The sequence below is a fragment of the Borostomias antarcticus genome, assembly GCF_949987555.1.
Source record: "Borostomias antarcticus genome assembly, chromosome: 12".
NCBI classification, from domain to species: Eukaryota; Metazoa; Chordata; class Actinopteri; order Stomiiformes; family Stomiidae; genus Borostomias; species Borostomias antarcticus.
This window is the reverse complement of record NC_140245.1, coordinates 25,388,857-25,406,265: the sequence shown is the minus strand read 5'-3', so window position 1 is coordinate 25,406,265 and position 17,409 is coordinate 25,388,857. Positions and strand designations below refer to the sequence as shown.

General features: G+C 47.9%; 1 protein-coding gene across 1 annotated transcript in view; it reads left to right on the top strand.

The window, feature by feature from the left end:
- The window catches only part of LOC311315847 (protein diaphanous homolog 3-like), a gene marked incomplete at both ends in the record, with an annotated part of 177,342 nt that overhangs the window by 11,636 nt on the left and 148,297 nt on the right, over positions 1 to 17,409 (top strand). The window contains 2 exons of the mRNA XM_084446546.1: positions 12,662 to 12,694; positions 14,345 to 14,545. Coding sequence (XP_084302672.1) covers positions 12,662 to 12,694; positions 14,345 to 14,545 — 234 coding nt within the window. The remainder of the gene's footprint in view (positions 1 to 12,661; positions 12,695 to 14,344; positions 14,546 to 17,409) is intronic.

Genomic DNA, 17,409 nt, shown 5'->3' with positions numbered 1-17,409 from the left:
GCAGCTATTCCTCCTCGGCAGCTCTGCAGGCACCTCAAGGCCAGGCTGACTGTTGCTCAGTCACCGCTGCAGACCACAGAGGCACCCCGAGGCTAGCGTTCTCGACTGCAGCTCTGTCACTTGTGCCGTTGCCAGGCCCTCTCCAAGGTGAAGACTTCCATCCAGGTGAGCCTGTCTGCTGGCCTGCCTGCCTGCCTGCCTGCCTGCCTGATGGAGTCTAATGGACAGCAGTTGACTTGATCAGTGGCCTTCACCTTGATGGAGTTGTACGCAATGCGGCACGGGCAGGTTTTAATGGGCTGCAAGTACAGTACGAGGGCCCCAGCGTGGGATGATGTATTGCCCAATAGGCTGTTTGTTTTTCATTCATACGTTTCGCTGACCTTCATGGTACCAGTTTGTCTCTCGGTCCTCTCTCTCTCTCTCTCTCTCTCTCTCTCTCTGTCATTTTCTTGTCATACGATGTGATTTAAATGAACCTTGTTCCAACATAAATGAACCTTGTTCCAACAACAACAAGCTATCTGCCGGTTTGTCGTTGTGACAACTACTGGTCTTCGACAGCTAATTGAAAGATGCGTTATCGAGAATTTAATTAAAAGGGACGTGGAGATTACGTTGGGTGAAATGAATCCATCGTTTCTGTAACCTATAAACCTATAAACCGTAGCTCTCGACGGCGCAATTGCTCTTTACCTTTATCCTTCCTCCGTAGGTCACGTCGACGTCCTGAGTTCATCAATGACTACCTGCTTCCCACCGTCTTTAACAAGGTGTTTGGCAAAGAGGGCCAAATTCAGGGCCAAAGTAGTAGGCTATTTGCTCCTTCTTAAAGTTCTTTTAAGTTTCCAGTCAAGACAAATCGGCTTTTTGACATCAACCCCCTTTTGTGGTTGATTGATTCTTGAATCAGTGAATGGAATATCAGATGCTGCTGTATTGTTCGCTCACTGACGGAGGGTGGCTGTTATACTAAAGGAAATGACGTTCCTGTCCTTGTGTCCATAGAAAAGTTCCAGGAGTGTCAACAAGTAGGCCTGTATTATCTACCTTGCACACATCACGTACTCTTGTAACACTTAGTTTATTCAGCGCATGGCTTTGAGATGAATTGAATTGAACAAAGCTGTTGGGAAGAGATCAGGCTGCACATATTTGTTATTGTCGGGGAAACGGAAGTGGACTAACATGCGTGCGTTCGTCAGTTGGTGGCAGAGACGCCGGTTAGTTTGTGTTTCATCAGAGGGGATATTTGGCACAGACAGAAGGGGAGGGGGGTGTCGTGTTTATTTATGTTGAGTGATTTGCAGTAATGGGCTACTTGACTCAGTGCATTGTGAGGGATGGCTCGGCGAGATACATCCGCTCACAGTGCAAATAGAAAGTGATTTAAAGAGGTGCGGTGAGTCATGAATGTGGAGAGAGAGGGGAGAGAACTGACCTGAACTGACCTGGGGAGACGGGTTTAATGAGGTATTGTTAATGAACCAAAATGGACCTCTCTCTGGTTTTTATCAGCGTTGAACTTTCTGTGATACATTTTACCTGTCAGTTAAATGGGTGAGCTATCCCTTTTACCCTTTTACGGAAAAAACAGCTCCTCTTGCAGCGTCAAAACTGTTGCATTTCTCAGATGTATTTAGCAGATATTTTTCTGATTGAGGTTAATGAATGATATGGTTGTCATGTTGTTACACGATTGTACTCGGATTGTTATTGAGCTGACAGATATAGGCTAAATGATTTCCCGTAGGAGTTAAACATGATTTCCCCTCGGAGGTAAACAAAGTAACTGGTATCTCCAGGGTGCAAGGCTACAGTACTGACATGCATTTGATGATTGGTCACCAGTGGGCTGTCAAATAAATACCCCAACTTCGACTAGTCGTCGACTTTGGGGGGAGGAAAATACGTAATCAATCTTCAAAATGTAGATGCGAGTAGTAGGCTACCGCAAAGCAGCGCACATGCAATTGAAATTGAAAATGTAATTTAATGTAATGTATTGCTTTATAAATGTTCTTAGCTGGAAGACAAACATACTCCTGGAGCTTGCTCGATCGCCTTGTTGAGAGGGGTCAGGGAGGAATTTTTACAGCTCACTTATCTGGCCCCCGGGTGATTACTGTTTTGTTGCTTCCCTCTGGAATATGTAGAGAGTGGGTCGTATGCCCACCTCCCTTGTTCTCTGTAAAGCGCATTGTGTTGCCTCTGGGTATGAAATGCGCTATACAAATAAAGCTTTGATTGATTGAATTGTATGTACAGTACCTATCAAGGTGGCAAGGACATACCTTAATTTGCTTCTGTGAACACCGTAAGATTTGAGCACGTCTTCTCGGCAGGTGGGGGCGGGGTCGTCAGGATGCGACCACAGGTCTTCATCAGGGTCATCGACTGATTCCTTCATCGACTCACCCTGATGAAGACCTGTGGTTGCAACGTGTCGGTCTTTTTAACCGTTTGAATATGACCGTCTCAGTGGCAAAATGAATCAAATAAAAAATCACACAAATTCCAACACTTCCTGAAAGCTGAGAAACTGCGCTTTCTAGTAATATAGGAAAAATCCAATTAATATTCGGAATGTTGGCACTGTACTAAAAGGGTTACAGTAATCTTTCAATTTCGGCATAGAAATAATGGCATTTTAACTTCACAAACCTAGTGTGCCTTGGATTAAATTGGAAGAGCTGCATTTTCACAACATTTTCTTGTTTTTGAGATATTTTTTTGTTTAACGAACTACAACAACAAAAGATGCCCCTGAAGAATCCACTGAGCATTTAGGAATATAACCACTTCAAATACCCAGTAGCTCTCCCACTCAAGTCTTCACATTAAATTAGTTCTCAGTTGACAAATAATTTGAACATGCATCGACTTGTATTGAATCGTACTCTACCTGACATGGTTTGAATCTGGTACCTTCCTCTTCAGCCCGCTACAGTTCTAGCCATGGCCTGTTGAGTGGTCTGGCCACATTGTCAGTGGTTGGCGGGCAGACAGCAGCTGGAGGAACCCATGCTGGCTTATTGAATCAGTGCTTCTCCAATCCGATGCTGCCAGCCCCCCTGCCGAAGTCGGAAGTAGCGACCCCGATCCTTACCAGAGCACGCTCGCCCCTCATCACGCCACCCCTCTGTCACTCACCGCTCATGGACCCACCATTTACAAAGCAAGCGCCACGTTCGTTTCCCTCTCATCCTATCACAGTGCCACCATCGGTCGGTGGGATTGGCGTTGTCTGTCCACATCTCTCTCTCTCTTTGTCTCGCTTGCTTTCTCCCGTTCGGCCCCCCCAGTGCTGTGCATGCGTGCCTGGCGTATCTTACCGGGCTTGGAGCAGATGACTGCGGGGCCCTTAACGGGACCACCAGCGAGAGTGAGAGCCTTGCCAGTCAAGATGTCACTGCTGCCCCCCCCCCTCCGCCACGCTATCGACATTCGACACCCACCATCGCCTCCTTTGAAAGCCAGAGCCCCCCCTCACCACCACTAGGGCTGCACAATTAATCATGAATTAATCGAAATCGCAATTATGACCTCCGCGATTAACTAATTGCAAAAGGCCACAATTTATGTGATTACATTTTTTTCTTTGAATTGACTGTGCTAGGACTACACGGACGAATCACAGGTGCTTATGCTTTCTGACCAATCACGTGTTCCCGCTGAGTGTGCTGTGTGTAGCAATTTCACTGAGAAGACAGACAGCAGTAGGTCAAGACCTGTGTCACAAGACAAGAGTACCTGCAGCCGTGAGTAGTGACAAAATGAGCGAAAACGAGGTCAGTGAGTCAGTAGCAAGAAAGGGATCAACGTCTGTGATTTGGGAGCATTTTGGTTATTATATATTAATATTATATATTAAATATGAATCGCAATTATTCATCGCAATTACCATTTGAAGCAAATAATCGCAATTATTATTTTTTGTCATAATCGTGCAGCCCTTAGCACCACCTCCCACGAGCAGTTCTGTTATCAAGGTAACCATGGCGCCTCCACGGCCTTCAAGCCCCGAAGAAATACAGGGCGATCCGTAACACGGGAAAGTGTCGTAGGCGTTATTGAATTTTCAGACCCCCCACTTTTCCTGTTGTCTGTATTTCCTTGATAAGAAACCGATGCCAAATTGATTCGAGACGGTTCCCGTGTGCCTCTCGCGCGCCTTTATATGACAATTATGTGACAACTGTTGTGGCTGTGCGTGCGTGGCCCTGGTCCTCCTGGCGTCTCCCGTTAAGCTGCCAGCGAGCAAAGCTCTCTGCAGAGCCCGGCACCAGCCCATCTATTATGAACCGCTCTTCCAGACAGACTGGGCTGCTTGTGTGGCGGTGCTACACGTGTTTGTCCTAATCAGGCTCTGTGAATTGCCCCCTTGTCTCAGAGTCTGACCAGAGCAGCGTTCTCTAATGAGAAGGCTGTCTGGCCCAAGAATGAAGGGCTCTTTAATAGGTGCTAATACTGCCTAGGCATGGGCGCAGTGTTGAATACCCGCCGCTGCCCCTCTCTTAGAAATAAGGTTTTAATGAGCAAAACACCCTCTGTGTGTGTGTGTGTGTGTGTGTGTGTGTGTGTCAGAGACAATGTCTGCCTCACTTCTTCCCATTCAAGCGAACATGGTGAGTCTGTGTTTTTATAACATTTTTGCAGGCTTGGTTGTTCATGTCTGCCACTCTGAGCGACTCTGAACAAACAGAGTGGGGTCACTGACAGGTGTCTTGGGAATTTCCGTGACAAAGTATTGTTAACAAAGTTTATTACTGTGCGCGCAAGCAGCATAATAGCCACATACAATACAGTATATACAAACAGCACAATAACATACAAACACCCCGAATAACCCATCTCGAGAAGGGGACTGTCAAATCTCAGTTTCTTCATGCGCATAGCAGTCTGCAATGTGAGAAATGGCGACCCAGATCTGTGGTTACAGTCAACATTTATACAGTCAAAAGGAGCAACCATGATGTCTGAGTTACTTCCCGGCTCTCACCCCCCAGCCCAGCTGGATTCCTGTTTTGTCGACAGAACTGGTATGATGGGGGTGCGAGTAGAGACACTTCTACAAAAACACAAGAGTAAAGAGTACACAAGTCTTTCTCTAGCTGACGTGTACGACGCCTTAACTGGGTGATTCAAGTCTTTAAAGTTCTTTGTTCAGTAGTTGAAGTCAGATCAATAAGGCACTGGTAACACTTGGATCTGATGCAACAGGCTTTATTGCTTGTTCAGCAGTAACAGACAATAAGACCGGTGGGCTCTCGAGAGATGACACACAGACTGACTTGTGACAGCGTCTTATATACCTTCCCTGGGCTATCCCCGCCCTTCTAGCTTGACCACAACCCATTTTTTAAAACACACCCCTAATTTGGCACGATTATAATAGTGTATTAACATATACATTGCAAGTGCTTCCCCCTAGTGGTAAGAGTTCCCAGGTAATACTTAATGGTGTATTGAAACTGTATTGTAAGTGCTTCCCCCTGGTGGTGGGTGAGCTGATGCACAGTTTTAATTCACCATTAGCCTTGTCTCTGACTCATGCCAATTTTTAAAAAACATTATTCATTTGTACATTCATTTTGTCAAAACAACACATCGTGTTCAGTAGAAAAGACTTGCCTAATCTTGAAATTTGTCGACCTTATCTTTTTAATGAAGGAAAAACATCAGTTCTCTTCTTACATTCTGCTGATGGTGCACTCTTCCCTGTTTCACTTCTCGTTCTGTGGTTCTTGAAACAATGTTATCTAATTTCAATGTTTCAACTTCTCATTTCAATGTTTCAACTTCTCGTTCTGTGAGAACACCTGGCTTCTCACACGACTCTCCTCTCGTGACTCTCGCCCCCTCATGAAAACTCTCCTGAAACTATTCTGCTGCTTCGGCTTGAACTCTTTTATTCAATAGACATGTATAATATCATCTTAATTAGAACAAAGGGTTGGGTCTAATTAGGGCCTAATCAGATTAATACACGACATAGCCAAGGAATGAGAGGCCAGCTCTAACTGGCCAAAACAACGCACAGTCTGTTAAATTAATTCAACTAAGGTCTAATATGTTAGGGGTCTAATATGTTAAGGGGTTCAACTAAGATCTAATAATGCAGAATTTCCATTACACACTGTACAACGTGCTTCAATACTGCAGACAGTCCTTTGTTGTTTTTTGTTGTCTTTAAACAATGTCTATATTTTCAGACTGACTTAATTTTCCAGCTGTATCCAGCCCATTGTTCACGTTTAATTTTAAATATTATGTAGACAAACAACACAAGAGATCAACTCCAAGTAAAATAATAGTCCTATTGTGGTTAGAGGTTAGTTCTCTGAGAATATCTTTCATATCCAAGCAAAATTGGTATTGTAACTGAAATATCCCTAGCTGATTTGATATCATAAAATTGGAATCAACTCGTTTAGGGAAATCGGTGGCGATACCCAGCCCTTCTTCAGACCCGTCAACACCTCCTCCCGATAGCTTAGTTTCGGGCAATGCATGCTGGTCAATTGAGTCTTTCAAAATAACAGCGTCTGTAACCACCAAATTCAGTTTATTGAACTTATTACTGAAAATAATGACTTTCTGGTTTGGTTTAAGTTCATTGTAAACAAGACAAATATTACGTGTTTAGAGGCTACACAATCATTGACTGCACATTAGCAATGGCCTCATCTGTGCAGCCCAAAAGTAATAGGCCCCTCTTAATCTGCTTAGGCTTTAGTGAGGAGTTGTATTAGTTTTAACATGCACAAAGAGTCGTTTTGTAGTCCATTTGTTTCAAACAGTTTTATTTTTGTCTATTCACTTTTTGGGATGATCAACTCGCTGTTAAAAATGAACAAACCAACCAACAAAAAAGCCTTTGCAGCAAAGAGAATGAGAGGTTGAAGATGTAGGCTAGGCCTATTCTTATTTGGCAGTCAAGCCAAACGAAGTCAAAATTAGTTTTGTGAATAGGTCTCTCTCCTGAGCCCAATGTCTGAGAAGTCAACAAACCTTTGAGAGACTTTCGTCAGGCCCATCCATTGCACTTGCCTTCTTACCACCTATCTACCATCCAGCCCTCGGGCCTGTTGTCATGTCTGCTGGACCCCAGGCCAGTGGGGCATGATGAGGTGTATAGAGTGCCTAAACGGAATCAGGAAGAGGGAACCACCATGGACCGTGGGGCGGCTGTAGCTCAGTTGGTAGAGCGGGTCGTTCAGTGATCGAAGGGTCAGTGGTTCGAATTCCCAGCTCCGACTGTCCACATGTCGAAGTGTCCTTGAGCAAGACACCTAACCCCAAATTGCTCCCAATGAGCAGGTTAGCACCTTGCACGGCAGCTACCGCCATTGGTGTGTGAATGTATGTGTGAATGGGTGAATGAGAGGTCATTGTAAAACGCTTTGAGTGCCGCTAAGGTGGAAAAGCGCTATATAAGGGCAGTCCATTTACCATTTACCTTTTAAATCAGAAAAGATATGAATGGTAGTGAACAGCGTGAGAAAAATTATTCATTGATCCCGATGTTGTGATGTTTGTCAATTTCAAACATAAATGTTACTCGTCTCGGTTAACGCCAAAGTTAGCTAATATTAGCTAGCCGACATTACACTCGTTTAACACTCAGCAAAACCTTGTGAAGCCGATCTCGCATGCCGGCTCTTACAGAACTAACTCTCCTTTTGCATTCCTGCAGCTCTCAACATGGCCAGACTAATAGTGATTTTCACCTCTCTTAATAATTTTAGTCGTTCTGGAATAACTGCTTTACAGTATTACAACAGACTGCGACTAAGTTAAGTCACAGTTTGTTGTAATACTGTAATGCAAGATTATGTTTTAAATTGACAAACATCATATGTATGGTCATGGCACAGTTCAAACAGAATCAATAAATTATTTGTTCATCGCTATTGACTACCGTACATATTTTTTTCCAAATGAAGGTCCCATGGGACAGCTCTTCCTGCTTCCACTCAGGCACACTCTTACTCAGGCTGAGCTCACTAGGGAGCGCACGGGGGACTTAGCAGGCTAATCCGTCTGTGCTACACCGCGCTCTGTGTTCAAGCAATGACACACTTCTGCACGCCTGTGAGTGCGCGCACAGACACACGACCAACACACACTCTGGTTGTTATGATCTTGTCGGATGCTTCGATGTCACTTGAGCAGCTAATTAAAGCCTAGCTGCATTGAAAGGAAGCTGTATAGGCTAGGCCAGTCAAATGACTTGTGCCTCAAAGGGGCAGTATTTCTGAGTGGTTGCAAATGAAGATATCTGACATGGTAATTGGCTCGTTCGTGTCCACAGACACGTGTCTCCCGGCAGTATGGGTAGTTTTAAATTATTCATATATTCGGCAAGGCTTTCATACTTTTTTGAACCACTATACTATAAGAGCAGTTTGTAGAATTAATTAATTGGTTTTGGTTCTATCGTCCCAGAGAATGTCTGACTCTGAATGACTTAAAAGGATAGTGACGAATTTTTGGACATTGAGCCTCATTTTTCGACTTGCTCATAATGTCCAAACCTGTATACTTCTGTTACTCCAAGTTCACCACAGCATTTCGACTTGTCTAAGTAATGAACGTGTCTTGAAGGGTTTCTCTTTGTTGCGATGAACACCGTGTCTACGGTCATTAAAGTCCTAACAAACACACACCCCCTGTGCTGTGCAGTATCCCTTGTGTTTTGAGAATCCCCTCATCTTGCTCTTCAGAAGTAGCTGAGCTGCAGACTTGTTTAAGTTCGTCAGTGATAAAAATGCTGAACGCCGTGCTGACTCACAACAGGCATTTTAGGCTCTTGTGGACCTGAAGATGCCTCTTCAATCAATTAAAGCTTTGAAAAAGCTTTGATTGATTGAAGATGGATATAGATACTGAGGTGGGATTGTTCTTATTGTACAGAGACGGTTCACGGTTCTCGGTAAAGGTGACAGCAAGGAGACAAACGCTGCTTTCCCTCAACTCTGACGAGTAAAAAAGGGATTTGAGAGCGAAAGGAGATGACAAAGAGGAGAGGTATGAAACTATGCGGGACTTAATGGCTTAACCCAAATGGTTAACCCAAACCCTAACCCATCTTCATTCTCAATCTCAAAACAACAACTTTGTTTTGAGAAGACTTGAAAGGGAAAGCATTGCTTAATGCACCTATACACCTTAATCTTACAGTAGAAATACATTGTGCTGAGTTATATGATGCTTTTTAGCCTCTCTTACTCTGAAATGTAATTTAATGTAATGTATTGCTTTAAAAATGTTCTTAGCCGGTAGACAAACATACTCCAGGAGCTTGCTCCATCGCCTTGTTGAGAGGGGTCAGGGAATAATTTTTACAGCTCACTTATCTGGCCCCCGGGTGATTACTGTTTTTTTGCTTCCCTCTGGAATATGTAGGGGTGGGTCGTATGCCCTCCTCCCTTGTTCTCTGTAAAGCGCATTGTGTTGCCTCTGGGTATGAAATGCGCTTTACAAATAAAGCTTTGATTGATTGATATATTTTCATGAATTGAATGGGAATAAAACTATTAGTCCTACTAGTGAGGGACATACTGCTACTCTCAATTAATTACTTCACAGTGGCAAGGGATCATTTACCAAGCACTTGTTTTGTTCATATTCTCCCCCTAATAAAATGTTAATTACCTACTGTATTTGCATCTTTGTGTCTTGTTATTATTGGAGAGAAAATGGCGTGGTTGTACAGCTACAATAGACACTTAATTCTACCAAGCTCAGTGGAGACAAAGCTACTGAAAAGTTTGGGAACCAATGAATTAGTGAATCTGACCTTCAGACTGGGGTTACACAAATCCACTTTCAAGTGACATCATTCCTTGCAACTATTGCGATTTAAAGTTGAATCAATCACAGTTCATCTGCTCTAAATATAGCCAGCAATGTCACGTAAAATAGCTTATTATAATGACTTGGACTATCTGAACATGGTTTTATTATCACAACTCAATCAATCAATCAAAGCTTTATTTGTATAGCGCACTGAACATGAGTTATCACGACAAAAGTTATTTTACTCTCCCAATGGATGCAGCCATGATATTGAATCATGTCCAGAAACAAACTCGATCTACAGTGTTGACAGACCATGACGCCACGCTAACCAGCCGATCATTGTTTTAGGTGGAAAGTCAATTGACAAATGCCTTCATTTATATTGGCTGTTCCTTGCCACTGGTCGAACAAAGTTGAAAATATTGCAACTGAATACAACCAAGTTGCAGATGAGTTATTTATTAGTCCCTGGCGGTGTTACATGAAACGACCAAGAAGGAACTCGTAACCTGCAAACAAATTGCTTCATGTAATGCCAGCCCCAGCCTATCTCGTGTGTCTTTTCTTGGCTCCTGGTCATCGGTCAAGTTTTCCATAATTATTCCACCTAATTTCTCTCCGCCCAATCAGGTGTGTGTGTTTCTCCTGGCCTAAGCGAAGGTCAGCACGCGTGGCCGAGCTGCTGGTGATTCTCCAGCACCGCCTCATGCTAACGCTCAGGCTCGTTCTTCTGACTTCCTTAATTAAGTAAGACTGATGGTTTGAGTCGCACAGCCGACAGCCTCCTCTAACCAGGACGTGTTATTCCCCCGACACCTGCTGTCTGTCTGTGTGTGTGTGTGTGTGTGTGTGTGCGCGCTCCTCATCTCTGCTTGAGTGCGTCTTCGTTCCAGTGACTGCGTGTTCACAACTTGAATTAATAGCGCGTGCTAATGTTTGTTTGCCGGAAAGGTTGCGAGGGTGTAGATTGGGAGTTTGACCGATTGTAATGTGTGCCATCTGGGGCTGTGCTGAAGGATTTTGGACATGGCGCGCCGGTTGACTGCTAAATAACCCACACTAGCTGTCTGGGACTAATTGAGCTACAGTGGAAGCCAGGGGGAAGGTTAGTTGAAGGTGAGGGGCGCGTTGATGATGGGGCGTCTATGAACCAGTCAGCACAGCGTCCAAATAGTCAAGAGAGAATTCTCTGGGCCTGAAGAGATAAATGGATATTGTTATGCTACAGCGCTCTCTTTGCTCTGATTAGACACTTGTGGAGGGGGGAGGGGGGGTGGTCAGCAATTGGAATAGTCTCAACATTTTCTCATAACATTTTGTTCTATATTTATTTTTTTTATTTTTTTTTTCCTAGTGATGTTTTTCCCTATTCCTAATTGACCCAAGATAAGCTCCACTGCCTCCGTGACACTTAGCAAAGCTGTTAGTTGGATAGTTTTTGGGAGTGCACAATACAGTGGTAGGAAAATATTTTGATCCCATTTTGAGCGCCAATAAAAACCAAGTTTCGATGCCTAATTGCCACCAGACATAACATTCATCTTCTATGTGGCAAACATGTCTCTTCAGTATAATGTAAATTGTCAGGCCAGGTCATGTGAGAGCCAGCGACAACCGTCACACCTCCCTTCCCCAGGTTCAATAATTATGCATCCAATTATCTTGTCACATGTATATATGCACATATTTCTTCCTCTATGAGCTAATCATTGAATTGATCTGAGGGGAGAAATATTACTTCTGGGCACTTGGAGGATAAGTTCTTTTTTTTCTCCTTTTTTTTCTCTTTTTCTTTTTCTATCGTGTAAAAATGTTAATGCCAGAAAGTCATTAGCGGAGCCGCATTGACAGCTTGACATGTTTTACATTTTCCCTGGTGGATTTTATGTTAATTAAAGTCAGGCTTGTATCGACTGTCTGGTTGTTTTGCACTCAGCAGCACAAGGGAGGAGACCCAAACAGAACCTTTCACAGTCAATATTTTTCATGTACAGATTGAAATTGCCGATAAGGTCCGGTCTTTTCCACTCTTCTTTGCACCACAGAAAAAGGAGTGTCTCTGGAGATCGTCCTCACTCACCCTCTGCTAGGATGATGCCTCTCTGAGTCTGTGGGGACTGGGCTTTTTACAAGGCGACGTTCAACATAGCAGGCCGGATGTATGGGGAGAGCAGGGGCAGAGGGAGGGAGGAAGGGAGGGAGGGAGGAAGGAAGGGAGGGAGGGAGGGAGGGAGGGAGGGAGGGAGGGAGGGAGGGAGGGAGGGAAGGGAAGGAAGGAAAGGAAAGGAGAACTGTAGAACGACTGAGATGACCATGAAGACACCGCCTCCCCTGGGAAATCTTTAGCCTGAGTTTACTAATCCACCCCCATTGAGAAATCACAGTTTAGTTTAACACACACACACACACACACACACACACACACACACACACACACACGCACGCACACACACAAACACACACGCTAGGGATGGGGATCTCTATCACCAGGCCGATGCGATGCACATCTCGATGCATTGCTTACAATCTGATAACTTAATTTCTAATTCTAATAACCTCGTATTTTAGACGATGCGAAGATGTGTACACTTTTTTTTTTAAACCGATGCACACGCGTCGTGATGTCCATCCCTAACTCACACACACACACACACACACACACACACACACACACACACACACACACCCTGACTCCCAGCCCAGGTACAGTAATAAGGCTTTGCATTTAACATGAACTCAACAGCCCCAGGCCTATTTCAGGAACTTGTAGGCTCATTAGGCTGACCGCGTTGCCTCGTAGTGACCTTGTGACCTCCTGATTGGTTTCCCTTTTCTCCTTCCTCCCTGCTCGCAGCATCTGAACATCAGAAACCTCACGGACGATGTGGTGAGACCACCTTTTTGATACTCTCTCCTCCGCCTGTTCTGCCCCCCCCCCCCCCCCGCTGTCTCTCCCCCTTCCATCTCTCGTCGTAGCTCGCCTTCACCCCCCCCCCCCCCCCCCCCCCCTTTCTTCTTCCTCACCGCCGTCTTTACTCGTAGCACGGAGCGCCGAACCGTCCCTATCGCAACAGAACATCTATCAAAAACCCTGCTGTTTGAAATCCTAACGCTCCCCCTGCCCTGCTGCACGTATGCTCGCTCGCCCTCCTCTCTCTTTCCCTCTCCTCACCCCCCCGCCCAACGTCTCCCTCCAACCTCCCCCCCCCCCCCCATTAACCAAACCATCAGGCATGGTGCAGCGTTGCCTCTGAGCCCCCGCCTGCTCGTTCCCCCACCCCTAACCCCGCGGCCATCTCCCCCTCCTGTGTCCCTTGCTGCGCCTCATACCTTTGATGGAGGGGGGTGGGGGGGGTCAGCGCTGAAAGCCCCTGAGGCGGGCGCTCGGACGGGGTGGGCGCTTCGGCGAGAGGCTTCGCCTGCGCGCTTCAGATGGACGCCGGACGCCGACTATAGCTCGCCGCATCAAAGGCTCCGTGATGGAGGGAGTGAGTTCGTATTGAACAGGGAGCCATCACACACAGGGCCAAATCACCCCAGCTAATGCATGTTTACCAAGGGATGCGCCTCTCGCGCTCTCTCCTTCTCAGACATGCTGTAAACACTTGAAATTGCCAAAGCAGGTGAACAAAAAATGTTTTTGCTCTCTCTGCTTCCATGTCCTCTATCGCTAGGATTTATAATAATAATAATAATAATAATAATAATAATATATTTTATTTAACACACTTCATATGAAAAGCTGAGTGCTATACCGTACGTACAGTATAAATAGTGTGTTATAACACACAAACATGAGGTGCATTTGACAGAGAGATGACGAGAGCGAGAGACGGGGAGAGAGAGAGAGGGATCTTTGAAGAGGGCGCCGTGCGTTGGTAATTCACACCCCGTTGGGCGCCACCCTCTCCGAGCGCCCTCCAAAACACATCACCGTCTCGAGCGAGCCGGCCGGCGACGACGGCAGCGAGCGGCTTTCGAAAAAAAGCGCCCGCGGCTAATCTCGCCGGATCGATCGCGATGATGAAGACCTGCGGGTGGCGGCCTACCCCTCCCCCCGGGCGGCGTGTGCCGATCCTCCGCGGCGCTCGTACGCACGACGTGCCTGGGCTGCCGACCGTCACCATTAGGCTCGTGTGTGGGCTAGCGCGGGCCTTCGCTAAGAATCCTGATGTCCTTCTGGCTCTGGCTCAATGGCTAGTTGGGATGACAAGGCTATAACAAGGGTTGAGAATCCAGTACAACCCTGAAGAAGGCATTCCTCCCACACTCCCTTATTTTTTCCCTGTCTACTGAGAGCAGTGGAAGCCGACTCGGCTGCTGCATATTCCACTAGCACACACTGTGCCCATCGATTTCTTTTGACTCATTCACTGTGAACTATGGAGGCCGTATTAATAAGTGTGCGTGCGTGTTGAAACCGTCGACTGTGAGATTCTTATTTTTGTTCTCTTTCCTGTTCTCTCTCTTTCTCTCTCTCTCTTTCTCTCTCTCTCGTGTTGTCTCCCTCCGCCTCTCTCTTTCTCTCTCTGTCCAGCGGGACCGGTTCGCCAGCATCCGTATCCCAGGGAGCAAGAAGGAGCGGCCGCACCTCCCTCACGTCAAGTCCTCCAGCGACTGGTCCTCCTCCTCCTCCTCCTCCTCCTCCTCCTCCTCCTACGTCTCCGCGGAGTTTGAGGAGCTCTCGTCCAAGATCACCTCGGAGAAGGAGATCCTGGCCCTGTTTGAGAAGATGATGGTAGGTCGCCGGTGATCGAGGGGCGGCTCTCGCCAGGCGCCGTGGCGGTTTGAAAACCCCTGTTCCTGTCTGGACGCGCTGGGGGGCTGAAGGGAGGACGGGCAGACGCGCACACCACACACAGACAAACACACACACACTCACACACACATATAGACACAGACAAACACACTCACACACACACTCACACAGACACAGACAAACACACACTCACACATACACTCGCACACATACGCACACACACACACGCTATGCATACACACATACACACGAAAATACATACACACACAGATGCACACACACACGCAAATGCACACACACACCATGACTGGATTTATTATTATTATTTTTATAAAATCTACTTTTTTTTGGTGGTAACTTTTGAAACTATTTCACAGTTCTGATACTTGTTACATCATCTTATTCGTTTCCGTCCCTTCCTCTCACAAGCTCAGTGACAGTGGATGGCCTCGCCTAGCTCCCCCCACTTTTTCACGTTCCCTCCGTTCTCTCTCCACACAGAGGGCGGAGCATATCCGCGGCGCGGTGGCGTCGGTTGTGTTCCTCTGACCTTTGGTCTGACAGTAGAGACTTCTTCCGGGGGACCTGAAAGACTTCTGGGGTGGGGGTGTAGATTCCCGGGGTGGGGTGTGGTGTAGAGATGCGTGGATGGAGTTTGAGCGCACCCGAATCCGCGTGCGCTCATCAATCATCCACCCGCCACCCACCCGACGGAATTATCTTCTAAAATGTAGAGACCCGCCCCCAACCCGCCAAACAGTTATTGTATTTACATTTAAATCATGTCCAGCCGTTTGTGCTCATTCGCTTTTCATATAGGCGCATTTTCTTGACTTAAACAATTTAAAGATGATAGGTTCGCTTTCGCAGGATCTGGGTTGACGAAGTGGTCGAGGGTATTTGAGTGAGCTGCTGGCAGGTCTCACGCTTTCTCGCAGTTATAATATAATATATATAATTATAGTAGTTATTAAATACGAATATAACTGACAAATCCACCCGAAATGAATCACAATGTTGATTTTTACTGGCCCACCCACCCGCGGATGGCGCGGATATATCCGCAATATTCGCATCTCTAGTGTGGTGACGCGTCAGACCTGCCCCTGTCACCACCCAGGAAATGTCATCTAGAATTAACTGGCTTTTGTCTGGCTCTCACTGAGGGGATTGAACACGCACACACACACACACACACACACACACACACACCAGTAGCCACGGCTGGCTACTCCAGATCATTGTGGAAAAAGCCCTAACCATGACGGCACAGTCCTCCGAATCCTGTCCTCTTTGTTGCTCTTTCCTCTCCCTTCTTCTTTTCTTTGGTAAATCTGTCCGATTCTGTTCCCCAGCGCTCTGTTAGGGAGCGCTCTGTTAGCGAGCGACGGGGGCGTCTGCTCAGCGCTCTGTTAGGGAGGGACGGGGGCGTCTGCTCAGCGCTCTGTTAGGGAGGGACGGGGGCGTCTGCTCAGCGCTCTGTTAGGGAGGGACGGGGGCGTCTGCTCAGCGCTCTGTTAGGGAGGGACGGGGGCGTCTGACCAGCGCTCTGTTAGGGAGGGAGGGGGGGGTCTGCTCAGCGCTCTGTTAGCGAGCGACGGGGGCGTCTGCTCAGCGCTCTGTTAGGGAGGGACGGGGGCGTCTGCCCAGCGCTCTGTTAGGGAGGGACGGGGGCGTCTGCTCAGCGCTCTGTTAGCGAGCGACGGGGGCGTCTGCTCAGCGCTCTGTTAGGGAGGGACGGGGGCGTCTGCCCAGCGCTCTGTTAGGGAGGGGGGCGTCTGCTCAGCGCTCTGTTAGGGAGGGACGGGGGCGTCTGCCCAGCGCTCTGTTAGGGAGGGACGGGGGCGTCTGCTCAGCGCTCTGTTAGCGAGCGACGGGGGCGTCTGCCCAGCGCTCTGTTAGGGAGGGACGGGGGCGTCTGCTCAGCGCTCTGTTAGGGAGCGACGGGGGCGTCTGACCAGCGCTCTGTTAGGGAGGGAGGGGGGCGTCTGCTCAGCGCTCTGTTAGGGAGCGACGGGGGCGTCTGACCAGCGCTCTGTTAGGGAGGGACGGGGGCGTCTGCTCAGCGCTCTGTTAGGGAGGGAGGGGGGCGTCTGCTCAGCGCTCTGTTAGGGAGCGAGGGGGGCGTCTGCTCAGCGCTCTGTTAGGGAGGGAGGGGGGCGTCTGCTCAGCGCTCTGTTAGGGAGGGACGGGGGCGTCTGCTCAGCGCTCTGTTAGGGAGGGACGGGGGCGTCTGCCCAGCGCTCTGTTAGGGAGGGAGGGGGGGGTCTGCTCAGCGCTCTGTTAGGGAGGGACGGGGGCGTCTGACCAGCGCTCTGTTAGGGAGGGACGGGGGCGTCTGCTCAGCGCTCTGTTAGGGAGGGAGGGGGGCGTCTGACCAGCGCTCTGTTAGGGAGGGACGGGGGCGTCTGCTCAGTGCTCTGTTAGGGAGGGAGGGGGGCGTCTGACCAGCGCTCTGTTAGGGAGGGAGGGGGGCGTCTGCTCAGAGCTCTGTTAGGGAGGGAGGGGGGCGTCTGACCAGTGCTCTGTTAGGGAGGGAGGGGGGGTCTGCTCAGCGCTCTGTTAGGGAGGGAGGGGGGCGTCTGACCAGCGCTCTGTTAGGGAGGGAGGGGGGGTCTGCTCAGCGCTCTGTTAGGGAGGGAGGGGGGGTCTGCTCAGAGCTCTGTTAGGGAGGGAGGGGGGCGTCTGACCAGTGCTCTGTTAGGGAGGGAGGGGGGGTCTGCTCAGCGCTCTGTTAGGGAGGGAGGGGGGGTCTGCTCAGCGCTCTGTTAGGGAGGGAGGGGGGGTCTGCTCAGCGCTCTGTTAGGGAGGGAGGGGGGCGTCTGACCAGCGCTCTGTTAGGG